General features: G+C 38.3%; 3 protein-coding genes across 4 annotated transcripts in view; 1 reads left to right on the top strand and 2 right to left on the bottom strand.

Moving 5' to 3' along the window:
- The window catches only part of LOC134750294 (T-box transcription factor TBX1-like), a 54,743-nt gene extending 39,955 nt beyond the window's left edge, over positions 1–14,788 (top strand). Inside the window, exons 3-11 of one of the 2 annotated variants that reach the window (XR_010128555.1) lie at positions 670–780; positions 1,303–1,458; positions 1,849–1,943; positions 2,601–2,757; positions 3,165–3,317; positions 3,599–3,666; positions 9,370–9,507; positions 10,944–13,383; positions 13,669–14,788. Coding sequence is in view for 1 of the 2 variants with exons in the window: in XM_063685456.1 (XP_063541526.1) it covers positions 670–780; positions 1,303–1,458; positions 1,849–1,943; positions 2,601–2,757; positions 3,165–3,317; positions 3,599–3,666; positions 9,370–9,507; positions 10,944–11,001 (936 nt within the window). In the remaining variant the exon portion in view is untranslated. Of the gene's footprint in view, positions 1–669; positions 781–1,302; positions 1,459–1,848; positions 1,944–2,600; positions 2,758–3,164; positions 3,318–3,598; positions 3,667–9,369; positions 9,508–10,943 lie in introns of both variants that reach the window. The other variant, XM_063685456.1, reaches the window with a different exon arrangement.
- On the bottom strand, positions 14,613–16,598 carry LOC134750293 (uncharacterized). The gene is made up of 2 exons (XM_063685454.1): positions 16,478–16,598; positions 14,613–16,046 (listed from the first exon to the last, which is right to left on the bottom strand). Exons 1-2 carry the CDS (start codon positions 16,514–16,516, stop codon positions 14,898–14,900), a joined length of 1,188 nt encoding a protein of 395 aa, XP_063541524.1. The 5' UTR covers positions 16,517–16,598; the 3' UTR covers positions 14,613–14,897.
- Positions 16,599–19,404: 2,806 nt separating this feature from the next.
- Positions 19,405–20,897, bottom strand: LOC134750295 (uncharacterized). The gene is made up of 3 exons (XM_063685457.1): positions 20,797–20,897; positions 20,348–20,396; positions 19,405–20,274 (listed from the first exon to the last, which is right to left on the bottom strand). Exons 1-3 carry the CDS (start codon positions 20,878–20,880, stop codon positions 19,469–19,471), a joined length of 939 nt encoding a protein of 312 aa, XP_063541527.1. The 5' UTR covers positions 20,881–20,897; the 3' UTR covers positions 19,405–19,468.
- Positions 20,898–21,648: the final 751 nt, after the last annotated feature.

Here is a 21,648-nt window from a genome sequence, read left to right as displayed (position 1 = left end):
ATTAAGCGTCACTAGACCACGTGTTAAATATAAGATTTACTGTTTAGCGCCACTAGGTGACAATCATCCGGTTCGAAGGATCAAGTCATTTGTAAGACTATAACATTACTATCGCAGAAGGATTTTTGTCCGTATCGCATGACTAGTTATGTTGAGTACTGCAAATTTTATATTAAAGGAAAAAAATGGAAAAAGTTACACTTCCGGCGGTTAGGCTTCCGTAGCTCAATTGGTTAAGAGCAACGCAAGGATTGCGGAGGTTGCGGGTTCAAATCCTGCCGGAAGTGTAACTTTTTCCATTTTTTTCCCTTTAATATAAAATTTGGAGTATCGCTCGCAGACGTTTCTGCATGTTAAAAAAATTGATGTTGAGTACTGCTCTGCTTGCGGCAGTTGCGGCCCCTGCAGCTGTCGACAATGCTGACTTCTGTGCATTCTTTATTTTTATTTTCTTGTGTTATTATAAATAAGACTAAACCTATTTGATTTTATAAATCTCGAACAACCTACCCCGCATCGCTCCCGATGCAAAGGTGCCCATCACGTTTCCGCGTTGAACTGCAATGGACGGACACCCTCTGCGCCAGGAACGCCCCGGAGCAGCATTCTGCAGGGTGGTCTTGTATAATGATTTAATTATAGTTATGAATGTTATAATATTTGTCCCAGAACTCAGTATGTCCGCGGACCACATATTCGCCGCTGCAGGCGTTAAGCGAGAGCACCTGCCGGGACCACGGGGCGCCGGCGCCGCCCCCGCCTCAGCCACCACCACGCCTTGTGAGTGTTCTGCGATTTAACTTTATTGGAATCTTTAAAAGTATAGGCTTAGAATACTTAGATGTCATATAAAAAAAATGACTACCCTTCAGTGGCGGAGGCCGGATTCGAACCGTCTTCAGCGATCGCGGTTAAACGCCCTGAATCTCTAGCGGCAGCTGACCTGAGCTGAAGACGCCGGCGGACAATTTTATGTGATTGTATATTTCTATATTTGCTAGAAATAAAAAGGATTTTTAATTTTAATTAAATTTTATTTCATTTATTAAGTATACAACACAATTAAAAATATTCGATAAAATAATTAAATTTGTTCTCAACTCTACATGAACACATACTCTATGAACCTATGTTTTGGACGAGACCAATCATACGACATAGCACACAACATTTAACCGATTTGTGGATTTTAAGCATTCTTAATGAACTATTGGTAATATTAAATTTATTTCAAATTACCGTCTTTTATTTTTAATTTTAATCTTTTTTTTTATCAACTATGTCTAAATTTTAATTTACCAGTTCGTGGGCGCCGGCGGCGCAAGCGCAGCGCTCCACCCGGCAGTAGCGCGTTGTTCGGCGACCCTTGAGCTATCTGCACTATGGCGTAGCTTTCACGAACTCGGCACCGAGATGATAGTCACCAAGGCCGGCCGTCGCATGTTCCCTGCATTGCAGGTACTTTACCGTTGTAATATCCTGCACTTTCTGTCAATTTGTTAGTCCGTGAGCGCCAGAATTAGTGCTCCAATCGCTCCATCTTGCAGTAGCACTGATATGAACATAACCAAGGCCGGCCGCCGCAATCTTTCCTGCAGATAGGTATATTATAAATGAATTTTGCAGCTCGCTTAGCTTAGCCAGTTGGTGATCTCATAGCGACCACATAATGTAACTTACTGCTAAACAAAGCGCTCCCTCTAAAAGCAGATAGGTGCACTTTTGGGATACTACTATTCATAATTAACAGCTTTGAACCTCTAATCTGTAATCTTGTTTATCTTGTAAACTTTTAAGTCGGCAGGAATTTTTGTTATATAATATATCTGAACTTTCATATTTGTACAGGCGAGGCTTTCCGGGCTCCTGCCTAACGCGGACTATCTTCTGCTTGTGGACTTCGTACCGCTTGATGATAAGAGATACCGATATGCGTTTCACAGGTTTGTACTTTATTTATTTGCAAATAAATGCAATATTTGCCACATATATTTTAACGATATTTACTTTTTTGTAACTACTTATAAATTCCGGATATAATCACGCATTATAATAAATATTATCGTTCGTGTATCCGAGAGAAGACCTGGTTAAAATAGACATCAACATTTACTAGCTGTGTGTGTTTTCAAACTACTTAAATGCACTTGATCTTTTTTATCAACTTGTCGCGCTCGAAATTGTGGTTTATTTTTAATACACAAATCAATCCCGTTTTAGTTGACTAGCCAGAACTATTGTTACTGACAGATAATTGTTAGTATCGTAAACGTTGTTACTTTGAACTGCGGGGAAACAATGATCATCGATTTTTGAAAAATAGGGAGTTGATTTTTGACCGCAAGCGCTTAGTTTGGCAACCTTAACGAAATACGATATTGAGTATGGTTGTTGAAGTACTCAATATCGCAATACAATATAAGCGGTACAATATCTAAAAACTGTAAATCTCTGAAGTAGTAGTACACAAAAAGCCCTACGAAAAAAAAACGAAATATTATGAAAGCGTTCATAAACCAATTTCTTATAGTTCAAAAATCGATGATCAATTCCCGCCATTACGTACGAGTTTACCGGTGCATAATTTGATATTTATGTAGCTCAAGCTGGGTAGTGGCGGGTAAAGCGGACCCGGTATCGCCGCCGCGTATCCACGTGCACCCGGACTCACCCGCGCCCGGCGCGCACTGGATGCGCCAACTCGTGTCCTTTGACAAGCTGAAGCTCACTAACAACCAGCTGGACGACAACGGGCATGTAAGTTATGTTACAGTTATGGCTCAGGTTTCAGCTTTTAAATGTCAGGCGTGCGCGTGACATCTATGCCAGCTAGGAGTTTAGACTGCCTTCGTTTCGTCCAGAAACTCAGGATCATCCTGGTGTCTATGCAGGCTTTCTGAAGTGCTCGGTATGTCAATAAATTGTACTTGTGGTGTAGCTACAACTTTTCGCATTCAAGCACGACCCGGAAAGGTGTTTTATCATCCGACTGGTACTACTGGAACATAGGTCGCTCTGTGATTTGTGACCACCTATACCTACGCTGGCCAACTTTCCAAAAATACAATGAAATACATTTTCTACATAAATATCTACAGTTCAATTGAGCCCTTAAAGGGTTTGCCTTCATCTGTATTTCTTTTAAACTAAATTTATTCGAACAGATTATCCTAAACTCCATGCACCGGTACCAGCCGCGCCTCCACGTGGTGTACCTGCCGGGTGAGGGGCAGGGCACGCCAGGCACCGTCCCGTACCGGACATTTGTGTTCCCTGAGACGGGATTTACTGCCGTCACAGCATACCAGAACCATCGGGTAAGTTTTTATGCCCTCCTCTGCTGCGGATAGGCCCGGTGTATTCCTATTTGTCCCCGCCGGGCACAGATGGGAATAGCTGTTTTGTGGCGGTCACGTGGGGGGGACAAATGGGAATACACCCTGTTACCCGCCACAGGGCTTAGGGCTAGCCTTACTGCCGAGAATAAAATGGTTAAGACGTTTTGTTATTCAGCTTCCACATTTATATATGACACGTGTAAAACTGACTCTATTTCAGTTCGGAACTTATTAATTTGTAACAATGATTTTCGTTCTAGATAACACAACTGAAAATAGCCAGCAACCCGTTCGCCAAAGGATTTCGGGACTGCGACCCCGACGACTGGTAAGTGCAATCATAACACTCAAATCACTTTTACGATCAAATAAACGAAACCACATTTTTCGGAACATCCCCCATGTCACAACTCTGGCCATGAATCAAGCCATAGACACGAATGAGATGTTTTATTACGAGTACATGAGGCACGGAGGTGGTTTTCAACAGCCGGTGACAATTTACTTTTACGACTCGGCCATAGAGTAAAGAGTTACGAGTGACAGTAATGGCGGACACAGCGTTTCCCGTTCCCGCCAAAATAAAAACTCATTAGAGGACGCACAAAATAAAATTATGTAGTTTTGAAAGACAAAGTTAATTTAGAATTTGTAATTGCGGATGTCACAACTGGGAACCATTGAGGTGAATGAAATAACATTTTAATTTATGAAAAGTTTTATGTGTTATTTTGTAAATATGTATAGGTATAGGTAACACGAAACTAACTATTTTTAAGCTGGTGAGCCGACGATGCTAAATGTGTAGATACTCGAGCGTCGTAGAGACCCACTGCTAGCACTAACGCCTGACGTATAGCGCAGCTCCATTTGTTGATGTACACCCGCCATCCTGATACTCACATATAATGTATGTATGTATATGTATAGGTATGTAAACACTTTATTGTGCATAAGACAGGTTAAGATACAATTAAACCGAAAGTATACAATATACAAAGGCGAACTTATCCCTGTAAGGGATCTCTTCCAGTCAACCTTTGATTTAGTTGACTATAGACATATTTGTCCAAAGAATTGTGCTTTCCTTGAAAATAAATATTTTGAAGGTACACAGATACGTCTTGATTTGGTACATACATAAGATGCAAACGTATTTCGGCGGTGAGTTGTTTGTTTCTGTTCCCCGTCCAATGCGGCGCGCGCGCACGATTTATGTACACACATAAATTGCGGTTAGGTAAACGGTCAGTGCGGTGTGGCGTGGCTATGTATTAGATATGGGCATCGGGCAGGTATTCATTAGCTTTGTGTGGATGCAAAAGAGGCCAATTCGAACGTAGACTGACATCAAAATGAAATCATTTAGTTATCGTGCGTCTCGCTCGCGCCATATTTACGGACGAATACGAGAGAAATTTACGATATTGACATAACATAATTTAGATATCATTTTGATGTTCGAATCGTTCGAATTAGGCTGTACGTATTAGGTATGGGCATCAGGCAGTAAGTATGCATTAGCTTTGTATGGATGCATACTTTTTAGGGTTCCGTACCAAAAAGGTACAAAAGGAAGGTGCGACTCTGTCTGTCTGTCATATTGCTAAATATCTCGAGAACTAGCTGTTGCCCGCGACTTCGTACGCGTGGATTTGTATGTTGGTGGTTATATATTCTACATGAGCATAATATAGAACATTATGCAGCAAAAGATATCAGTAGGGACGGTTAATCATTTGTTAATAATTATAAAACGCATGAATTTTGTCTTTCACAAACTACGAAGTTTTAAGACCCTAACTGAAAAAAATTGTTCCCGATATAATCCCTCTCGACCCTCTTAGAAGATTTACAAGTCCACTATTTAAAAAAAATATTCGCTCCCGAAACTATTAATACAAACTTTTCAAAAACAGTGTAAGTAATCAGTTTTCGTCTATTTTAATATAATGCCCTTTTTACCAAGTTTCAAGTTCCTAGCTTAAAAGAAAATTTGTACCACATATAAACTTACATCCCCTTTTTAACCCCTTTAGGGGTTGAATTTTTAAGAACGTTGAAATAACTTTTTTGGAATCCTACACAATGCCTTTCTAAGAAGTTTCAAAGCATTTGTAAAAAATTCACTTTCAACTCCTTTTTAACCCTTTTAGGGGATGAATATTTAAAAGCGCTTAAATTACTTTTCTTGTATTCTAATAATATGCCTTTATACAAAGATTCAAGTCCCGCACTCAAAAAAATATTTGATCTCCATACAAATTTTCAACCCCTTTTTCACCACCTTAGGGGATGAATTTTGAAAAACCCCTTCTTAGTGGATACTGACGTCATAAAAGCTACCTATTGTGAAAAATTCAGCTCTAGGTCCTACGGTTTGGGCTGGGCGTTGATTTAAGTGAGTCAGTCAGTCAGTCAGTCAGTCAGGACTTTTACGTTTATATATATAGATTACTAAAGCTATCGATTTGAAATTTGGAATAGTTAGAACAACCCTAACTCAACACATTGGAAGTGTATTTTTTATTAATTATGGAAAATGCCCAATATAAAGAAAGGTTTCAGTCTAGTGATTAGGTAGAGTGGGATATCATTTGAAAGAGCTCAAATGGAACATTACAAAACATTTTTTTTTTCGTAGTGAAAAAATTGACTTATGAAGGAAAATGTAAAAAAAAATATCATTCCCTCCCCCCCTATTATCTCCACATTACATAATAATAACATCATCATAAATATTACAGGAAAAATATAATCACACCTCTATCTTGAAAACTTATTTTTTAATTATCATAAAATATTTTCTACATTAATTTAAAATTTAAGTCCCTTTGCTGTCTTTGTCATACTTGAGTATATCTAAGAGATTACACTAAAAACACCTTCTTTCAAATAAAATAAAAATTGTTGAAATCTAAAATGGTTACTGAGTTGGACCCACGGAACACCATAGATGGTGCAGCCGTGGTGCAGGCAGACCGAAAAGGAGATGGGGGGACAACTTTGACGCATTCTACCCGAAAAGGTGGGAAAATGCCAACGACGGGGTCGAGTGGAAAAAACGAGGGGCCTTCGTCCAGCAGTGGGGCACTGAGGAAGGCTAAAAACAATTGAATTAAGAGCTTCTAACATTTTTATGGAATTGTTAAATTTTTTCGCTCCTAATTCTTATAACAATCAAAAAATCGAAAAAGAATATAAAAACGAATGCTATGGTTGATATACATTAAATAGTGTAAAAGTATTTTGCAAAATGTCCATATCCACAGAGGAAAATGGGGACTACGTTTGCATGGAAAAGTCGTCGTCCACTATCTTATTAAAGTCTTAAACAGTTTTGTTAGAGAAAGGGAATTCTGTATGTATTATATGTGTTCTGTATCTATTCTATGGCCTACGTCACTGTTTATAGCAAACCGGGGATTATTTAGCAACGCCCGCGCACGTTGCAGCTCTGTTTACGAAGCGGTTTACTGCCGCGTTGCATTGGCCGACGTCGCTCATAAATCACTGAGCGATCGTTCCGTTTTCATGTGCCCACCAATGACCAATCGTAACCTCCAAGAGTAGTTTCATAGTCGTTGGAACATTGTTTTTGGTGTTGTTTATTGTAAAAATTGACAAACTATACGAAACGTTGGTAGCTTAGCGGTAAGAGCGTGCGACTTACAATCACGGGTCGTGGGTTCTAAACGCGGCTCGTACCAATGAGTTTTTCGGAACTTATCATAAATAAGTATAGTATATCGTACATAATGTATTCGAATGGGTTTACCTTTTCCTGTAAGCTTAACAAGTGAGAGCGCGCACCTTACGGCTACAAAAAGTGCGCGCAACAACACAGCTTTTCGCGGCCGTCTGACAGTTTCGAGCGTCGTATTACTCTCAGTTTAGTCACTTTGGTACTTATCTTCTTGAAGATTAACTAATATAGATTTTATTCATATGTATAATTTGAATAAAACATATCTAACGAAATAATTATTTGCGCTAGCAACAAAACTAACGAAATAACGCACTAGCACGGACTACCCCTTTACCTTATTTCAATTAAAAAAATTAAAACAATGCTGCTATAATTTGTTTGTGAACGTTTGGCCAAAACGAATTTAACCCATAAGATTTACCATGCATAAACTTATTTATAACGGAACTATAAAATATGAATAAACATACTATCCAGACTGCTTATTTCACACGTCCTCATCTCCCGCCTCTAATTAGTATTAAACTAAGTATTTAAAAACAATATATTCTAGCAAAATCTAAATTTGTATAAACAATCCTCGCTTAAGTAAACAAGCAAGTCATTAATTTTATCCGAAAGAAAAAACGCGAATCGCCATGTGCGCAAACATGACAAAAACTTAAAATTAATATAATATTTTTTGCTTGCTTCCTGGTAGAATCGATTAATAATGTCACCTTTGGGGTTCTAGGGAGTTTAGTAACGTATGAATGCCATTTGTCGTTCGCTGTCAAAATAAAGATTAACGCGATTCTGTAATAGGACCCGCCTACTGGGCGGTCACTAAAAGGGGCCCACCGGACTATATCGGCCTGTGAGTTGTTCGGAACTGTCAAATTTTTGTTCTGACAGGCCGATATCGTCCGGCGGATTGATAGTCAGTGGGCCCCTTTAGTTATCGGACGTTTTAGGTATTATCTTTCACCACCAGCTCGTACAGGCTCTCTTGATTGTGCAAAAAAGTTGAAGAAAAATATTTCTTAATGTTGGCTGGTGGAATTGACTTTTAAGTCGTTTATTTTTTATTTATTATAAACTGATCGGCGATTGGCCCTAGTCACACCTGATGGAAAGTGAAGACAGGGCCTAAGATGGAGCTCACCGGTTCAGTAACAGCCTATTCATTCATATTTCAAAACAGCCGCCGCGGACACTCGTGCCTAAGGAAGGATTCCCAGTGAAACGGTACTGATCTAAATATGTATTTTGATAAATATTTAATAGCGTTCATTTAATGTTTCACAGTTAGTATTTTCCTTGCGTTGGTGTGATGAAACATTTTGTGTTTCACTCGGTCGCTAGGGTTGTTAATCCTCGTGTCTCGAAACCCTCGCAACGCTCAAGATTCAACTTTATCGAACCACTGGCTACGCTCGCGGTTCAATTTCGGAAATTCTCACATACTCAAGATTCCACTTTTTGTTAAATTTCAGAATCTTTCGCTCGCTCGGGTATCAATATTAACACGAAGGAGTTAAATAACAATTTAACTTTGCCCCATTGTGAAACAAAAATAGTTATTTGTTTTACAAGGGGGCAAAGTTGTTGTTTAACTCCTCGTGTTAATATTGATACCTGAACAAGCGAAAGATTCCAAAATTGAATGTAGCCAACGAGCGTAGCGAGTGGTACGAAAAGTGGAATCTTGAGCGTGGCGATGGCTTCAAGGCACGAGGGTTAAACAAATTTTGCCACCGAGTGAAACACAACATTTTTCACCACACCAACACGAGGAAAATACCAACTGTTAAACATCAAACAAAATGAAACCAAACATAAATCCAAATGAACGTTCTTAAATATTTATCATTCAAAAGTCAATTCTTACCAGCCAACATGAGCAAACAACTAGAAATTTGCATCAGATTACTTTGCCTCACATGTGGATAAAATGCAACTTCCTTATCAGTTTTTGAAGTACAAAGAGAGCCTTTCCGAGCTGGCGTGGTGAAAAAGCTATTGTAAAGCCTGACCGGAATATATGATCATCGTCAAGAGGGCGCTGTTTTTTTTTCATGTATAGGGTGACAGTTCATTATAGTATGAAAATATTAGTTCTAGTGAAATTCCGCAACATGACGCGTGATCAGATATTCCTGGTCAGGCTTTAAATATTGTAATATTATAAAACTGATACCTAATGCAGTATTATAAAGTTGAAAAGTTCTGTAGTTATTATTATTAAAACCTAATAGATTAGCGGGAAATCAAGGGACGATGACAAGAAAAAGGGTTTTTTTCACGTAAATTTGGAACTCAGCTAAATTATTTTTATTTCAGTCCTCCTGAGCAAAGCCAACCCCGCGGCACCCCGCGTCGGCGAGAGGCAGTCCCTGAGCCCTGCCCGCAGTTAGGGCAGCCGTACGCCGCCGAGCCCAGCGCGTGCGGCCCGCTCTATGCCCACGCGCACCCCGTGCGGTCAGTATTTTTTTTAATGATACACGACGCAAACGAGGAGACGAATCAGCTGATGGTAAGCGATTACCGTCGCCCATGGACACTCGCAACAGCAGAGGGGTTGTAAGTGCGTTGCCGGCCTTTAAGATGGGAGTACGGTCCGGAAATACGGCGACAGTTCCACAGTTTAGCTGTGCTAGAGAAACAAACAGTTGAGGACTGCCAACTATCGAAGTGTTGTTGCGTAGAGCGACAGCATTAAATCATCACCAAATCAGTCCCCCGGGGCTCAGGATAAAATAAAGCGACGACGGGGCAACTAACGAATATGTCAAGTCGCCGAACCCATCACGTAAGGCCCTGTTGCCAGGCGCATCCCTCGGCCAGGTTTATTAGAACCGATTTTAGGTTTATTTAAAGAACCTCTAGGTAACACTTTTAGTAGGCCGAGCACATGATTGGCGCGACAGTATCTCGCCGCGAGATAGACTACCCGTCGTTTACTAACTGTATGAATTAAAGAGGGACGGGTAGTCTATGTCGCGGCGAGATACTCTCGCGCCAATCATGTGCTAGCCCGGCTGGCTCTTCCATTTTTACCGGACTTTAATAGTCAGTAGCGTTCTTGGCCATATATCCTGGTGGTCTGTTGTTCATTGATATTAATAAAAATAATTTGGTAAAATTACTTTATTTCATTAGGTATAATTTATAGTACAAGCAGGTATTAAGATATAAATTTATTACATACATTAATCTCAAATAGGTACAATATACTATCATCAATATCATCATTCATTATTTTTCTTTATTCATTATTTACAGATGTCAAATATTCGTCGATTCTAAAATAACACTTTTAAAAATCTGCTGATCAGCTACGGGTATAGGTTAGGTTGGTTAGACATTTGCTAATCAGCAGATTTTTCAGCTAACCAATTTTTGCGGATCAGTTAAATTGTAATCCAAAATGAAATAATTAATTGGCTTACCCACCGATTGCTTAACAAAATTTGATTAATGGTGGATCGCTTACTGCCTCTCAAATAATGAATTAGCCAACCAAATCAATTTAGAGCAACTCAGTATGACATGAATTGGGAACTAGTTTAAAAATACTTGCTAACCTTAAGTTGCTGACCAAGTATCCATTTTGGCTGACCAAATATATATTTTTGTTCATCAAAATATGAATATTTTGCAGATCGATTAAATGACACCCATTAAATTTATGACAGACGTATTGTGATCCAAAAAGTCGCTACGACTTTTTTAAAATCCGTTTTCTGAGCCTACTGTACCTTAAATGTAACAGCGCTTTGTTTATAACTTATAACTACAGATAAGACCACTAGTTATTCTTGTTGAAGCTTCTCCCATCGTTATTGTATAATAAAAATAGTTTGAAAATATACACACCTATATTTTTTACTTAAATTGTCATTATACATTTCCAGGTACCAGCCCCACACGGCCCACAACGGCGCTTACAGCGCGTACTACGCGCATAGGTAACCGCGTAGCGTCTACATTTGACGCATTGCGGTACGCTCCTTTTACATGCAAGACAATAACATAGATTTTCATCTGCTTAAATAGCCGTTTTTAGAAACTGGTTTGGAGCTCACTGCAGACCCGAAGCTCATTTAAAGCTGGACTTAAATTCACTTTAAATTTTAAATGAGTACCTAAGGCTTACAATAACCTTTAGGGTAAGCTGGTCTCGGAGTACGCACTTAGTTAAAAAAAAAGTTAAGTAGGTAATCAACTTTGCCATTATTCCATGTATAATTTAATCAGCTTCCATAAAGTAGGTAATATAAAAAGTATCAAAACTAAGATACTTTTCTAAAAATAATAACAATAAACAAAAATGGGAATCGCGTACTCTTACAAGCCCTATTGGATATAGTACAAATTATCTCAAATTATTTTTTTGCCCAAACCCTAAGCTGTTAAATAAAAGGCATTGTTTATTTTGTGCGCCGCGGTGGCTACCTCATTTCTCATTAGTGAAAAGGATCACGCACGTTTAAAAGGCAATTGTAAAGTGAAAAAAGCTTGAAATCCCCCAAACTTCTATGCATTTGACATTTTGAAAGACCTCCGTCTACACTAGCGCCCCTAGCGGCGAAATTAAACGCGGTAGCCCTCATTGATGTTCGTTATTTGCATATTATTTTACTGAAATTTATTTCGGGTTGTTTTTGCGTTTGATTGCGGTAGGTAATCAAACTTAATTGTTGGAATATCTTAAGGAAACATGAGTGAATAAGTGATGAAGAAGGATTACATTTTTCAGGTTGTCTAATGTGTTCTCACTGATGAGGTGAAAAGTTGTGTGTACTACACGAGATCAAAGTTATTTACATCTCGTGCGCTTTTGAGTTCCTTACTACGCTCAAGATTCTAAATTCTATCTATTATAAAATCTTTCGCTTTCATGGGACTCAAATAAATATCAAACTTTGCTCTCTTGTTGTACAAATAACTATTGAGATAATTCATATTCATACTATAAGCGTACGCGTGAACGCCGATAAGAGTACGCGGGTCAGGCACTGCATTATTTTACTTTGGACCTCATAGCTTGTACCTTCAAGTCCTTTGAAGAGGGGCTTTGAAGACTATTGTGGTACTTTTATTAAGGTAAAAGCCTCCGCAACCACATGTTTGTATGCAGATTGCAGACCTACTCAAAATCGCTCTGTTGTGCGAAGATCTTGAAAAAAAGTGTCTCCAGCGCGTGGTAGAGGGACTACACCATCTATATTTTGTATCAAGTCAGCACCTGGCGAAAATTTCAAATTCAATTAGGCCGATGCGTAAGAAGTACGCGCATACTATAACGCGGACTCATGCACTCATTGGGCATTGGGTAAATGTTCGAATGGCTACACCATCTATCAACTCTGACCAGAACTGCTTCCATTGCACGCGTTAGGCGACGTCTTTGGAGATCTAACTGTATACTTAATTTTTACAAAATAATTACTTACATGCTTGTCTCAAAAATACTTCCAAAATGTTAAAAATAGTTAAGATGGTAAGAAAAAATCTCTAAATTTACATAATTTCTGTTTTTTCATTGCATTTTGATTCTTATTCTGCACAGCACTTTTTACTTCCGTTTACTTTAAAATACATATAACCATACAAATATCCATACTAATATACTAATATAGAGGTACTAATATATACTAAGGTACTAATCCATACTAATATTATAAATGCGAAAGTGTGTGCCTGTCTCATCTGTCTGTCGGTCTGTCTATTATCTCTTCACGCTTAAACCGCTGACCCGATTTAGTTGAAATTTGGTATAGAGATAGTCTGAGTCCCGGGGAAGGACATAGGGTAGTTTTTATCCCAGAAGTCAGAAGAAGAAGGGATGAAAAGGGGGCAGGGGGGTGTAGGCTTGTATGGGGAATCGATAAAAAGCAGATTGGATAAAAAATAAGCTACCCAAATTACTAACTCTACGCAGACCATGTCGCGGGCAAAAGCTAGTACGACAGAAGTTAAGCGCGTATCCTAAACAGCATTAGGTAGCTTTTGGTGTACTCTTATCGGATGCGTGCTCTTAGATCAGCTTACCCTATCAGGACGACAAAAATTACTACAATGCCCCCAAGCTTGTAAGATATCATAACCATAACGGTCCACAAGGTCAACTTTTTCGAAATAAATCAAACCGTTATTTTACGTGTTCAACAAATAAGTCCCTAACTAAAATCAGCGCTGCACTTATACCCTCTCTTATGTTACTGGGTGCGTAGCCAACGTGCAATCGTTAACGCTCCATAGCGAACGAAACGCAACTGTCACTGTCGATACGCTACGGAGCGTTAAAGATTGGCAAGTTGGCTACGCGCCGTGTGACGTAAATAAATTTAGGTATTTTCTTTCTTTGTATGGATGGTATAGAAAGGATCGCAATCTCTTATGGCAGAATTGTTGTAAAAGTGACCGCGTTAAGCTTTAAATAATAGTTCCTAATCTCTCCGGTGGCGCTAGTTAGGCTCTGGGACATGAGTATAACATGAACCATATAAGACAACAAATAACCCGACCAAATTACGTAGGTTGTTTTTGGTAGTATTTCGGTGTATGGTGGCGCCGCCTAATTACTGTTTTTTGATGGACACTTTTCATACATAGAGATTTGGCTCCTTTATACAGTCTCCATGTTTCTTTGTTTCAAATAAATTGGCACATGACATTTTAGGTATTGACAATGACGACCGATATGTAGTACGTATTGCAGTGGGCTTCCCAGTAAATTAAATAAGAATGCTTGTGATACCTACAACATTGAAAAGCAATTCTCAACTAGTGGCGATATTCACTCGTGTGGTACAACTATATATGTTGGGAATTGCTTTTTGTACCCTGTATCACATTAAAAAAATGCACGTGAAATCTGATGCTTAAATGGTACATACACATCAATTAGGTTAACGTTATACCTGTAAATCCTAATTTTCTGATTAACTCTTAGGTATATGCAACAAGGGGTGGGTAACTCCTTTCTTTTTATCTTATGTGATAAAATAACGTGTTACCAAAATGATTAGTTCTGAAATCAAAAACAAACCAAGTATCTAGTATAAATAAGAATAATAACATAAAATGTATAGTCAAGAATTTTTAATTCAGTACAATTTCGCACCTTTAGGCCGAGCACATGATTGACGCGACAGTATCTCGCCGCGAGATAGACTACCCGTCTTTTACTAACTGTATGAATTAAAGGGGGACAGGTAGTCTATGTCGCGGAGAGATACTCTCGCGCCAATCATGTGCTAGCCCCGCTTGTCACAGTGACAATCAATATGAAAGTCGCTAGGAACTAGGGACCTCATACTATTGTCACTGTGACAAGGTGCGAAATGTTAAAATTCAATTCCTTGACCTTACCGTACCTATTAGTAAAGACTCGCCAAAGATATAAAATTATCTTGTACAAAATACATAAACGTAGATTATATAGTAATCAGTGCCTTTTCTTTGTGATAGTCAAAACTGTAATAGTAAGTTGTGTAAGTATAGTGTCGTAATTATATTATTTTAATATTAGGCGTTTCTTGATAGATAATTTAAGTTACCAAATAATACAACTAGGTGACAGGGAGTACGTGTTTAATATTAATAATGTATTCTTTTTGTTTCCAAATGGAGATTGACGAGTGCAAACCAGTCAAAATTAACCAAAAATATGTACCAAAAGGTTCAGTTATTTTATCGATGTACTTATTATTTAAGATTGTAATGTATTTATTAAATATTTGAGATAAGTTAAGTTTGTGTGTTATTTTTCTATCTATGTAAGAACTTTTTCAAACACAGACCCAAACTGAATGAACATACACATTAAAATAATAACCGCTTACAGTGTAACTACAATTAAATTAATTCATCAGAAAGAAGTAATACTGCATCTGCTGTGGCAACTTTTCAATTTCAGGCGTTTTAAAGTGCGACTTTTCTGAAACAGTGTATGTCATCACGTGATTAACATCCGTCGAGCCTGGTTCTTCGCCCGCCTCAATGAAAACTTTATTCGAAACAGTTTCTTCGAAAACCTGTCCTACTAATTCGGGTTCGGGTGCTATTGGTTCCTCGTAAGGAAGCACTATAGTTGTTGTAGTAGTAACAGGCTCCATAGGGCCATAGGGATGGTATTCTCGAGGGTAAGTTGGTTCATGGTAAGGTCTTTGAGGGGCAGGCGCATGGTGTTGAGGTGCTGGTATTTGGGTTTCGGGAAAGTTGTGATGGCTGTGGTGAGGATGTTGGTAATGCTGCTGAGGTTGGGGCATGAATTGAACTCTCTCTGGCATGTACTCGTGAGGAGGGTAAGAGTTAAATTGCGAATGAATCTCTTCTTGAGGAACGTGCGTTGCGTATACGTAATACGTGTTGTTTTCAGGCACGTTTTCTTTCTTATCCTCGTTTTCCAACGGCACAAATACGATTTCTTCTTTAGCGTTTGCGTCGCCCAAAATTGACGCCAATTCTTCAGACTGTTTAGAAGAGAAAGCTGCAAGATCAGCAAGAACATCTTCGTCAGGGTTATATTTGACGCCATATTTATCAGCAATCTCTTGAGCTGTCATCATCTTTTCAATTGCAATGTTCTGATATTCGTTATTTGACTTAATGTGCTTTAAAAGCCTCATAACCAGTTGGCTGCTGTCCATTGGGGTTTCGATTGATCGTTTCTTTTTGGCATGTCCCTCGTCCTTTTCACAATGAGCTATAGCATCTGAAAGAAGATTTGTCATTTCATGTTCTATGGCTTCTGTTATTTGGTGAATCACTTCTTTCATAACTTCGAGTTGTTCTTCAGGAGACTTGTCAGAGCTGGTGGCATGTGCCATTATAGCAGCAGAGCTGGATGGGTAGAGTCCTGATGGGGTTGATTCTAAAAACATGTCGATCCAGTCCTTGTTTGCGTCGCTGAAGTCTTTAACAACATTATCTTCAAATTCCGGTTTCTGGTTGAGAATTTCACGAGACTCGCTGTCAGGTTCATCGCCATTTGCGAATGTGAATGAACCCTGAAAATTAATTAACATTGTATTGGAGGTGCTCGAATTTAAATACATTAAATATATTCAGAATTTAATTTAGGTCATGACGGGCTTGTGTAGGTATTATGTAGGTACGTGACAATTATGCGGTATTGCGCAATCGTTAGTATCTACCACATACTACTATCAAGACCAAATACGGGCCAGAGATGTAATTTAGGGCAGGTATATGCAGTTAAATTACTTTTCCCAGCTGCAAAAGTGCATACCCAATTAAACTAATTCCAAAAGAGAATATGCACTTTGCGCAGGTCAAATGTATGAGACAATGAAATATCTCTAAAAGTGCTGTTTGTGGTTTGGTCTATGTAAATGTTACGATTATAACTATACTTTAGAACAATGAAAACCGCTTTATATGAAATATTATATACAAGGGACCCGCTTTTATTCCTTACCTGTATCAGCAAGACTAGAAATAGGCACCACGGCGTCATATTGGAGTGTTATTGGGCCTTAATGCAAACCCAATATATAAGTATTGTTTATCATCAAATTAGGAAACTTATTGTCACTGTTACAGGGCCAGTGTTACAATGTCTGATTACACATTGCATACAGGTTGTATCACATTTTGTAATTGTTACAATGCATTACATTAAGGGTCCCCGGCAAGCTTGGTTCTCCATACAAATGTAGTTACGCTCTCATTTTAAAACGAGTAGCTAGTTTGCTCTGAAACTTTGTACTTACAATAGGCTGAAGTATATCTATGCCTGTAATTATTTTATGTAGCTTTAGATACCATAGTTAAAAAATACAGCGAATTTAAGTTTTTAATACGAAACTAGTTTTTGCTCTATTTCATTTGTTTTGTAAACTGGAGCTAGACCTAGATATACCTCATGTCATTGTATGTGCAAGCGTAGTTTTAAAATGAGAACGAAACTCCGTTTGTATGAGAAGGTGAAATTCGGCCGAGCTTGCAGGGACTCTTAACAACAACTTTTTTAGAAAGATAATGGATTATTCAAGTGCAGATTCGTAATATCTTAGGTATATAGGTACCGTAATCGCATCTCTACCTACGTATTTTACCCAAAAGATAGGAAGTAAATACTGACACCACTCGTAATCGTAATTGTAGGGGCTGTATTTAGGGGTTGCCAAAGGGGCTACCAGATGTACCTATTTAGTGCCTGCCAAAGTGCGCAAAAATATTTAGACAGTCACTCTAACCTTCTATCCGTTCACTTTGAATTGACCGTCGGCGACCGTTACATAATAACGTCACAGGTATGAACTAGGACCTACTGTCGACAAAAAAAAATCTCGAACTTTATTGGTTGGGTAATGCATACTTAAAATGTAAGTAATAAAAGTAGTTGTATATTATGAATAATCTCAAATGATTTTTACGCCTGAGATACTAATCTGTTAAATAAAAACCGGCCAAGTGCGAGTTCACCGAAGCGCGCCGAAAGTTCCGTACTTTTTAGTATTTGTTGTTATAGCGGCAACAGAAATGCATCATCTGTGAAAATTTCAACTGTCTAGCTATCAGGGTTCATGAGATACAGCCTGGTGACAGACAGACAGACGGACAGCGGAGTCTTAGTAATAGGGTCCCGTTTTTACCCTTTGGGTACGGAACCCTAAAAACCATTGTTTCTTTTGTGCGAGCGGTGGGCTCCCGTTTTGAGCGCGTGGCAAAGCAACAATGTCGTTTAAAAAGCTGCTGTATCGTGGTGGTTTTAAGGTTCAAGACTTTGTACATGTAACATGTTTTGGTAATGAAGGATGATACGAGGAAACCAAATAAAAATACTTATTTGCAAAATCAGTAAAAGAAGAAAAAGTGGTTAAATTTATTATACATTTCGTGTGTTAAATCTCTAACGTGAGATTATGTGCGCGGTCACTAAACTCGTTTATTGTTGTTAATATTGGTTTTGTCTCTCTTCAGTCTCTACACCTTAGGACTCCAAAAATAAAAATAAACTAACATTTATTTGGCTGATTATCTCAACAAAAAAAATGGCGGCGGAGCTGAAAATGACATTGTGGACTAATTATTTCAGAATGGTATTTTTTTTTCTGAAAAACCTTACACAAATGATTATCTTAAGCCAAATCGCAAAATATTATAAAATTTATTGATATTTAATAAAAAAGAATTTTTCGCCGCAATTAAGGTATAATTTTGGTGTAGTGACCCGAATCCATTCTTCGCGAATAATTTCTATGGTAGAACCATAACATCCATTAATTTAACTAAAACTTTACAAACTTTTACTCCTTATAAGTCTTCGTATATTATAAGAAAATAAAAGTAAAGATTAGTACATGAATCGAAACTAAGCATTAATAGTTGTCCGGGTAAAATAGTAAATTAGTGGTAAATATTGAAAATAATTTTATGGTCGAACGAAACGCAACAAGGCTGTACAGCAAATGCGTATCTAATTTTGGTGAATTAAAATACTTTTTAATGCAATTTTGGTGATGTGTCTAACTAATGACCGAAAAGTAGTTGTTTTTGTGAGAACTATATTTAAAGCATATTTTTCTTTCTTAAAATATAAACATGAAACTGAAGTGAATGATACGGTTTATTTTTAAATATACTTTTATGCAGTGGTTCTAATTTTGGTGCATCAATTTTGGTGGTTTTAGTGGAAATTTATACAGCTTAATGCCACCAAAATTGACATATCTAATTTTGGTGTGGATATACAATTTTAATGGCAAATCAAATTTTGGTGGGTAGACGCAGTTTTCGTGGCAACCAAATTATTAAAATCATAATATCTCTAAAACTATTAAACATTTGTCTACGTTTCATTTTCAGTTAATAACTAGTTAAATTTACTTTTAATTTGCAGACATACCTAATTTTGGTGTGGATATACAATTTTGGTGGCCAGTAAATCTAATTTTGGTGGATAGACGCAGTTTTGGTGGCAACCAAATTATTAAAATCATAATATATCTAAAACTATAATGTATAATTAAAGGCAATTACTACACAATAACGATTGTGACTAGTTACGTATTATCGATACATAATTTAGACAAACAGCAAAAACCAAATAAATAAACAAAAAATCCCACCAAAATTAGGTAAATTTTGGACCTGTTGAAATTCACCCATTTTAATGTTTACTTTATGTTAGAATTTGAGGTGAGGATGGAATTTCATCAGAAAAAGTAACGACTACAGGTACGAGTAATCGTGTATTTTGCATTCCAATCTGTTTTGCAAGTCTATCAATATTAAATGTAATGTACCGTTACGTGCAGACATAATTTGGTATCGAGGCTAGAATTTAGGCCTAATGTAAACAATGGAATTATACAGGTGGATTGTAAATAATACAGTAGGTTAAGTGTCAGCATTTATTAGAGTTTTAGTATAAACAAGAAATAAATTATTTAAACTAAGTAACTTAAACCTGTGGCATCTGAATCAGGTCTCGAGGGTTTGTCGGAGCGGGTGGGTACTGTAAGTTACTTTGTGTGTATGCGGGCGGCCCGTAGGTATACGGCGGTGGTGGGTAAGATTGTGGCGGCAGCGGGTAAGACTGTGGTGGGGGTGGGTAAGACTGCGGCGGTGTGCAAGATTGTGGCGCTTGTGGGTAAGATGGTGGCGTCGGCGGCGCGTATGGCGGCGTGTATGAGGATGACGGTGGCGCCGTGTATGGGGATGACGGTGGTGGCGGGTAGTTAGTGGGCTGATATGGCGGTGGTGGTGAGCACGGGGGCGCTGGCGGGCAGTTTTGATACTCTGGTTGCGGAGGCGTGGACGGCGCAGGTTGTCTATGAGGGCAAGGTTGCTGTGGAGCGTACTCCTGCTGGCAGCTACATTCTGGCTGTATGTACTGCGAGGCTGAGTACGGCGGCGGCGGCGCGTACTGAGGGTACGAATACTCATAATACTGGGGCGCATATTTAGGCGCTTGATACGCGTACTCCTGTTCATATTGAGGGTAACATGACCGAGTAGTGGATATCGTAAGTGTCGGTGGGTTTCCAGGTGAAGGCGGAGATATGGCTACTGTTGACGAAGACTGCGGCTGTGACATGTAGATGACCTGTGGTGATGGCGCTTGGTACCCCTGTGAGGGCGGTTGGTACCCTGAGGGTGGGTACTGGTAGTAGGACGGGTCGTAGGGAGATACTGTTGAGTATTCACTGGGCGGCGCGGGTGTTGAACTTTGATGCGATGCCCCAGACGACTTGGCCTTGGAGAATGCTGTAAAGCAAAACAGTTTAAATTACTAAGCATTCCAAACGTTTGCTGAATTAGCTATTTAATCGTTACTTACGGTACAACGCTTCGATCATCTGATTCATTCGCTCATTGAGCGATGCCAGCTGGAACATAAAATGGCAATTAATAAAAAGGCGTTGGATCAAAATTTTACATGTTAATTTCGTAAATACAACAATGCCATTGAACTTTTGATTCAAATCTTAAACTCACACAGGACACTTATGAGCTAGACTTTGGAATTGTACCCCGTTACTAATATGGACCGTCATCTTAATTAGTTACCCGAGCGGACCAACTAAGGTTCTTCTTCTTAGTCTTTCTGAGTCTTCTCGGTCTGACCGCTTAGCATGGCTTGCGTTGTTGTGCGTCCCCATACTTGAAGTCGCGCGCGACAACATGCTAGGCTGATGGTCCGTTAACATAATTGAAATTGAATCTGGGTTTTATTTTTATATAAACAGTTCGATGCCATTCATTATAATTAAATACAAAAAAACTTACCTGTGATTGCTGTAAGCTTTGACAAATTGACGCATGGCTTAGTCCCACGCTAAACGTACTTAGCCCTATGAGAAACAGAATCATATTTATTTAATTATTACAAGTCTAAGTATCTCAAGTTCATCTGTCACATTGTTTCCGTCGATCAGTGTTCGTTGATTATAAATAGAGGTTATTGACTAATAAAGCCCGAGACGTGATCTCAGGCACTGAGATAGGAAGTAAGGCGTAAGAACTGATACAGTGATAAGGCAAGATTTGATAATAATTAAGATTTGATGAGGGAGCCTGTCGCACGTATGGTTATGTAAAGTTTGATAAGTATAAGAAATTCATTTTTCCATTCACTTATCGGTGAAATACAGCAGAAATAGTATACACGGTATTTCCTGTAACAGGAACAATAAATTAAACTAGAGGCTGTACGCCTCAAACTGACCAACATTTATTCAGCAACTTTTTAAAATTATGAAATTTTTAGATTATACCTTTTTCATACTAATTAAATATTATTTTCAATGTACGCTGCCATCTGTGTGTTTGACGTTGCTTGTCACCCTTTAAACATAACAAATTTTGCAATACATTGCGTCTTAGAATAAACTTTAAAGTGTAATAAAAATCAAAATACAAGTTATTTTTAAAAGTTGCTGAACTCAAAGATGGATGTAGGTAGTGTCCAAATAGAGCCAAATAGGATTTGATTAGTAAAAAAAAAACAGCTCTTTAGGTATACCTATTAGTTTTATTGTATACTAAATTACTAGAATAGCTGCATGTTTGTATATAATATCCATTTATGGTAAAAACTAAAGCAATAAAAAGCACACCTAATCTCCAGCTAACTTTAAA

This window comes from Cydia strobilella, chromosome 19, assembly GCF_947568885.1.
Source record: "Cydia strobilella chromosome 19, ilCydStro3.1, whole genome shotgun sequence".
Taxonomy (NCBI): domain Eukaryota; kingdom Metazoa; phylum Arthropoda; class Insecta; order Lepidoptera; family Tortricidae; genus Cydia; species Cydia strobilella.
The sequence above is the reverse complement of the archived record's forward strand: the minus strand, read 5'-3'. Positions and strand labels throughout refer to the sequence as shown.